General features: G+C 37.4%; 1 protein-coding gene across 1 annotated transcript; it reads left to right on the top strand.

Moving 5' to 3' along the window:
- The first annotated feature begins 725 nt into the window (after positions 1–725).
- On the top strand, positions 726–6,453 carry mettl1 (methyltransferase like 1). The gene is made up of 6 exons (XM_041034206.1): positions 726–917; positions 1,298–1,425; positions 1,549–1,733; positions 4,150–4,263; positions 5,450–5,551; positions 5,817–6,453. Exons 1-6 carry the CDS (start codon positions 838–840, stop codon positions 5,931–5,933), a joined length of 726 nt encoding a protein of 241 aa, XP_040890140.1. The 5' UTR covers positions 726–837; the 3' UTR covers positions 5,934–6,453.
- The last annotated feature ends 1,210 nt before the right edge of the window (positions 6,454–7,663 follow it).

Here is a 7,663-nt window from a genome sequence, read left to right as displayed (position 1 = left end):
ACATGACACAGTTGCTTAAAATATACCCTCAAAGTACAAGTTTTGTAATAAAGACTTTGTTGTCTCAAGGGTGTGTTTTGCTTTGTCTGACTTTTATACAAAAATATGTTACGCATCAACAATAATATCACCATCAATTGTAATATTAATTACAAGTGATAGCAGATAATGCTAACTAAAACTATGTAAATACCACAGTGTATTCAGCCTGATTACACACTCATTTACACATTAAACCTTTGGTGATCTTTGGTGAGAAAATTTGCAGTAACAACAGGACAAAAACAACTTAAAGTGTATATCATGGAGTTAAAATTAGCCCCACGCATTTATGATAAGAAGTCACCAGTAGATATGGCATTGTATTCTTGTATTAGGAATAACCATTTAATTGATAATATAACAGGGACAGAAACATTTAAACCCACATAACTGGTCAGGAGTCGCTTTTATTTTTGAAACTTTAAATACATTTTCTGATACTTTTACTTGAGTAAAAATTTAAATGTAGGGCTCTACTTGTAATGGTGTAAATTTACATTATGCTATCACTATTTTTACTTAAGGGTCTGCATAAATCACCTTCCACCACGGCAAAATAAAAGGAACAGATAGATATACAGATAGATAGATACTGTCACTGGGCGTGTAAAAAAAAAAAAAAAAAAAGCAAACCTGGCAACCCTGAGAAGACGCTTAGTGATGACGTAAAAACGGCGCGACTCACAACCGGCGGTGAACTAGAAACCCCTTTGGAGTACACGTTCCTATGTTTATTTAAATATTTACGGGACAGATTGAACATTGTCGAGAGCAGAGTTTGTATTTTAATCCAACATGAGTTCGTCAATGCCTCAGAAGCGTTACTACAGACAGCGAGCCCATTCAAACCCTATGGCTCACCACACGTTTGACTAGTGAGTGATGTCCATGTGTCTGACTTTAATACCTACTCTACACAGCGCTCCGTTTACGGTACTTTCCTCCAGTACCAGCTAACGTGAAAGTCCCAGCTGTACATGTATAAATGTACACTGAGGCAGCAAGTCGTGCAGAGAGATGCGGTTTTATTGGTCTAGGATTTCTCATATTTGTCTGAAGTTTCTGTGTTCACCTTCTTACAACTCAGCAGCAGCATTTTAAAAATTATCAGCGCCATCCCTTTACAGATACAGTATGACCGTTACTCTGGATAATCCACAGAAAACACTGTCAGCAGGTTTCATTGGGACTGTCTTCAGAGGAGCATATTTTCAAAGAAAGCTGTTCACTCTGTTTTCTCCTCTTTCCTCCTCAGTCCTGTGTGTCCAGAGGAAATGGACTGGTCCAAGCTGTATCCAGACCTCTTCACAGGAAACCTGTCTGAGAAAGAGACCCCACAAGTGGAGTTCGCAGACATTGGATGTGGATACGGGGGGCTTTTAGGTAGTCAGACTGATCTGACCTCCCATAGTTTGCACAGGTCATACTTTTGCTCTACACTGTCCTCATGTCTACGCCGTTCATGTCTCTGTTTGTTTCTCTTGTGAATCCTTTATTTCCCCTCAGTGGAGTTATCTCCACTTTTTCCTGAGAAGCTCATCCTGGGCCTGGAGATCCGAGTCAAAGTGTCAGATTATGTTCAGGATCGTATCCAGTCATTGCGAGCCTCTGAGCCGGGAAGCTACCAGAACATCGCCTGCATTCGCAGTAATGCAATGAAGTACCTGCCCAACTTCTTCTCTAAAGGACAGGTACATCCGCATCTGGTCTGTTTGCTGCTGACGGAAAAGTTGTTTCTTGCTCTCAACTGGATGCTGGGGCAGGAGATTCCTAACTTGCTCACTAATGAGGATTCAGAATTCAGGAATATTTGCTCTTAAGATCACAAGAATGTATAGAGTTCATTAAAAACTTTCATGAGAGGTTGAAGTTTGACTGATACAGCCAGTCGCTGCTTATTATGAGCTTAGTTGCGCATGAGTAGTGTTTAAGACATCAAATAGGCACTCGTATCATTAAGATACAAGCTTTTTTTCTGAGCATTCTGAGCCATTGCACTTTGTTTAAAATTATTCCACTCACTCTAACAATTCCATAGCAAAATAATACAATAACAATACAACAAAATTATTATTATTAAATGAAATTATAATTATTTTGTTTTGGAAGAATCTTTCCCACTGTTAATTAATTTGTTAAATCCAGATACATGCAAATATCAAACATATTTGATATGAAATTTGCAGGGTTCTCATTAAGCCAGTAAACTTTTTTTAGTTACACAAGTCAAGTTCTTTAGCTAAGCCTCACTGTTACATTCCTTACCTGCAGTTTAATAGTGTGCATTAATGTAGAACACCTGCCTCATAGGTGTCCAGTTATATTGGGTTGCTAAAGGTTAATCCACACCTGAAAGCCAATTAGAATCAAGGATTCTTGGTGGCCATGGTATAAACATTAATATAGACCAGCACACAATTGAGATTTTACATTACAACTCAACTCATCTCTGATACACGATGCGTACCGGTTCATTTAGGTGTTATATTAAGGTGTTATAGATTTAGGGCACGACGTCAACCACCATGGTGGTTGGCTGCATGGCTAGATACTTTTTTTTTTTTTTTTAATAAATTGGGTGTACCAAACCTTTATGTATCCATTATATATAGACATAACCACAGAATGGGATATTAATGTATCCAAATATTGTCGACAGCCCTGAATTAGACCTCCTGTACTAAAAGCCTGCACTTCTTTAATAGCTCATCTAATATTGCCTGTAATAACTTTAAATTCAAGGTGACCGTCTGTCCTGGCACTGCCGAGGTAATAAGAATACGCAGACTAAAATAATTACTTTCCTCATGTTCAACATATGGACTGAATTAATTTATATGGATTGCACAGTAAATCCAGGATTTCACAACAATGGGGTCATTGACTGACACGCAAAGGCATCGCATCAGCTGAGTATGGAGCAGTGCAAGACGCCATTTATCCGTTCCAATTAGCTGCAGTAATCTATGACTTGTTGAAACTCGCATTAGATTACACAGTGGGCTTAGTGTACCAGGGTTAATTTAGGTACACTGGATAAAAAACTTCACCTCGAATGCCCTGAGTGACTATAAACTAATAATGAACACAGGAGAGTAATTGCTGTAACACTGACATGTTTATGGAATACAAATTATATAGGTGTTTCATATAAAAACACATACACTGATTTTTTTTTAAAAATATGCTGTTTCAGGTTATTTTAAATAATATGGCTATTATTTGTACAGCTTAAGTTGAGGCTTCTTGCCAAGCAGAAATACGAAGTGTTTGAGAGGAGTCTGTATGGTTTGAACAGACAACTTGAATTTGCATTAAGGTGATTTATTTTGCAGACATTGTCACTCCCTTCAACTCACTCCTAAACCTCAGCTCTTCACTTGTTTTAATTTACCTTTAGTATTAGTTGTCTTCCTCACTTATGATTAGAGCAAAACTGTCTTCACTTACCAGATTTTTCCAAAGTGGAAAAATAAAAGACGACCACCCAGACTAGTGCTAAAAAAAAACTAGTCCCTATGCTTCTCATAAGCACGACGTGACTCAAGTGTTGAAACAGCATATTTTTAAGACCTGACATACTTTTCTTTTCTTTTTTTTCCTCTTAGTATGTTTTGTAACCCAAAAATAATTCAAAGTGTTAAGTTTTTTCCATCTTCCATCAGCACTGAAGTGGCCCCTGAGGCTGCAGCAGTCCCTAGTGATTATCCCCACATCTTTCTGTCTATACCTGACATTATTTATTTTAACTAATAAAAAGTTACTGGAATGGGTTTTAATGTATCAGCCAGACTAATATCAATGGAGCCTGCACTTGTACACTTGTCAAAGACCGAGACATAGGGAACTTTATGGAAAAAAAATCAAGGAGGGAAATTCCAGTTTTGCAATCCATGGTGCCTGAGAGCCAACCACAAAATATTATGGGCCCCACATTTAAGTGATGACATTCATATATTTTAGAACCATAGTATCAAAGTAGATAAAAACATAAAGTTCAGTTTTGATCTTGTGTGTGAGATTGACACTAAGTAATGACTAAGGTTTAAAAGAACATTTTTTAATTCTACTGTTTCTGACCTTTTTTTTTTTCCCTCTTTCTTTCAGCTCAGTAAGATGTTCTTCCTCTTCCCCGACCCTCACTTTAAGAAAACCAAGCACAAGTGGAGGATCATTAGTCCCACATTGTTGGCGGAGTATGCTTACACACTGAGAATTGGGGTATGTAAAATAATTAGTTGATTTACAAAAATTTAATTGACAACAATTTTGAGAATTGTATACAATTTATTAAGCAAACGTTTCATACATTTATTCTGAGACTTTTTCCACCAACTGAACACAATGAAAGAGAATTGGATTTCATTTGTAAACTTAATGGCACTGAAAAAATCTGAAAACCAACTAATAGTTGTGCAACAATTTGCCATTCTTGACATCATTTTATCAGCTGATTACCGTGTGCAGAAATCCATGAATTCACTGAAATAAAATTGAGCAACCGGTGTGGCCTGCAGCTGGTTGATGTCTGTACACACCCTGCTCCCGCCTGCCAGAGCTGTCAGGGCAGCAGTGGGACATTTCAATAGGGTGCGAGCGCTGATGGGGGTTGTGGGAAACAATGGATGACTTGTTTCTAAATTTGGCTTTATCGTTTTTCCTCCGGTGTTTGTCTGTGCATTCGTGCATGCATGTGGTGTGTGTGTGTGTGTGTGTGTGTGTGTGTGTGTGTATGAGCTCGACAAGGGCCCTCAGCACACAGCAATAACTGTGCTACTGGGTGAGGAAGCTGTCAAGTCAAAATGCTCATTTATAGGCAGTTTTATATCCAAATTAAACTTACTCTCTTGTGTATAAGCGACTGTCTTTTGTCTTTTAGTGACTTTTAAATCTAAATGACTACACCTGACTACACCTGAAGCAGTAAACAGGTGTGATAAACATGAATCTGTGCAGACAACACACGGACACGCATACTCATCCTGGGTTCCCTGGAATAGAAAATTACTTACGTGCCATCATGCACTGGTGTGGAAATCTGTGCCATTGCTGAGTTTTCTAAGAAATCCTTGTTCTAGTAATGTTATCATTCGTGCCTCCAAAGTAAACTACAGTGACATAGGTGATTAACCTCTGTGTTGTCTGCAGGTTATTTTTATCTTTTTAGCATGGGCCGTTGCTCTCCAGAGGTGATGAAACCACTGTGAAGCTGTAATATTTGAAAACGTTAAAAAGATTTTAAAAAATAATAATAATAATCTACCGGAAAAAAAGTCTGCATTTCATTTTGTTTATCCATTAGTTTGTTTTGTGATTGATAAATGGATCCATCTTTAGCCATCTTTTAACTTGTGTTTTTCCCAGAACTGTGTTAATGAACCTGCCTTTGTTTGTCTGGTCATGTCAGGGTTTGGTGTATACCATCACAGATGTGGAGGAAGTCCACCTCTGGATGGTGAAGCACTTCACTGAACATCCACTGTTTACACGTGTCCCTGATGAAGAACTGGTACGTTAACATGGAGCTTTTCATCTCTGTGTTTACAGGTCATGACAAAAACATTTGTTGTACATCTGCTTATGAATGGAAAGAGGTCAAATTCATGATCTGTATTTCTGTGAAAAAAATTGTCTGAGATTTTGGGAAGTACGCATTTCACTTTTATCATCAGATGAGAAAATGAATACACTGTCATGTCTCTACACTTAATATTAACACGTGTGTTAATGTAAATATGTTCAATAAGCTTTAAGAAAAAATCTTCTCTTGGCAGGTTGAGGACGTCATCATAAATCGTTTGGGTACATGTACAGAAGAAGGAAAGAAAGTGCAGAGAAACGGAGGGAAGAATTTCCTCGCAGTTTTCCGAAGGATTGAGGATTTAAACTAAGACCAAACTACTTGGACATGCAGGAAACAACTATCATGGTGTTAAGCAGTCTTTCAGGCATGAACTGCACAGAGGATGATACTGCCCTGTGGAATTGGAGGCTGTGGCTTGTTCCACAAGCAGATGAAACAGTGATTTTTTTTTCCCTGGAATTAATGAACAAACATATACTTCCTTTCCTGACAGTTTTGACACATAATTTACATATTTCATTCCTTAGCTCACAAAAGACGCCACAAGGGAAGTAAATCACAAAAGGATTTTTATTCAGACTAGGCTAGCACAGTGTTTTGTGGAGCTTTTTTAAAATATTGCCTCTTTTTTTTTAAATGGTGTTCTTCAGTTTCTTTTCCTAAAAGTGACTGCATTGTTTTGGATTAAAGCTGTAAATTCTATCAGTAAAACAACTATATGTTGTATTCTTGCATTGCTGTTATTGTGGGGCCTTTCTCAAAAAACCAAGTTTGTTTGAAAAAAAAAAAAAAAACACGAGATCAGTTGCTTTTATCTTCAGCCCCTAGATTTGAAGAGGAGTTTAGGTTTTACTGAGCACAGTTATCCAGCTATCTTTTCTAATCCTGCTTTATGATGCAGAGCCTTAGTGCTTTGTATAAATTTGAGAACTGTTTGAAATGACTCAGATTTCATTATTATAACCTTAACTTCTTGGTATTAATTTGCAATATTGGCAGCTGAATCTGAAATGGATTACACTGGAAAGCCTGCCAACAATCTAAATGTTGCTTGTTTGCTTTGGGTCATTGTCTGGTTTAAAAATAAACAGAACGAGCTGCAGCACATCCCATTAACAGCATGTTCAAATTCAAAGGAATGACTATAATAGTCTTTTTTTTTTTTTAAATCTAGATGAAAGAACCTGTTTGGACAACAGCATATGAAAGTCGTTTAATTATAACCTTTATGTTGAAAGACACTTGTAGATTACTTAATTGTTCTCTCTAATGTAGTTTAAATTTTAATCACTAAAACCGCATATTGACCACAACTGATGTTGCTGCTGCAAAAAGACCCATTATATTATCTGTTTGGTATTATCTACGAGACATGTCTGGCAAGGATCTTTGTGAAGTTTAAATCAAAAGAGTTTGTAACAGAAACAGTGGCTTTCTGTGCTCATTTTATGATTTTAGCAGTATATTACAGGTTGGTATTTTTGTCTGTCATGAGTTTAGAAACGGGACAGTGCAGGTTTGAAGCCCTTTTGCTGCTGCAGGGGGTGGTGATTAAGAACAGGACAGCACATGCCTTAATGATAGAAACCCAGACACTGGAAAACTTTGGATGATTGCAGAGAGTAATTGGAGTACTCATAAACTAAAAGTCATTTTAATAATATTACAGGACCAGTGTGTAGGATTTAGTGGCATTTAGAGGTGAGGATTGCAACCAACTGAATACCCCTCTCTTTCCAAGTGTGTGGAAGAACCAATGGTGACTACCGTAGAAACATGGTGGTGCAACACGGTGGGCTCCATGGAAGAGGAGCTTTTCCTTATGTAGTTATGTAGGGCTAATGAAGGGCTCGTTCGAAGCTAACAAGAACATAATGATTCTTAGTTTCACAGAAAACATAATTTCTGTATTATATTCCATTGCTCCCAATAGAACTGCCCAAATCCGACACATTGGTGCATTAAAGACCATTTCACTTTTACCATTATTTGACAATAAAATTTGTGAAACCTTTTTCCAAATCATAATACAGTGTA

Source organism: Toxotes jaculatrix, chromosome 3 (assembly GCF_017976425.1).
Source record: "Toxotes jaculatrix isolate fToxJac2 chromosome 3, fToxJac2.pri, whole genome shotgun sequence".
In the NCBI taxonomy this organism is placed as follows: Eukaryota; Metazoa; Chordata; class Actinopteri; family Toxotidae; genus Toxotes; species Toxotes jaculatrix.
The sequence above is the reverse complement of the archived record's forward strand: the minus strand, read 5'-3'. Positions and strand labels throughout refer to the sequence as shown.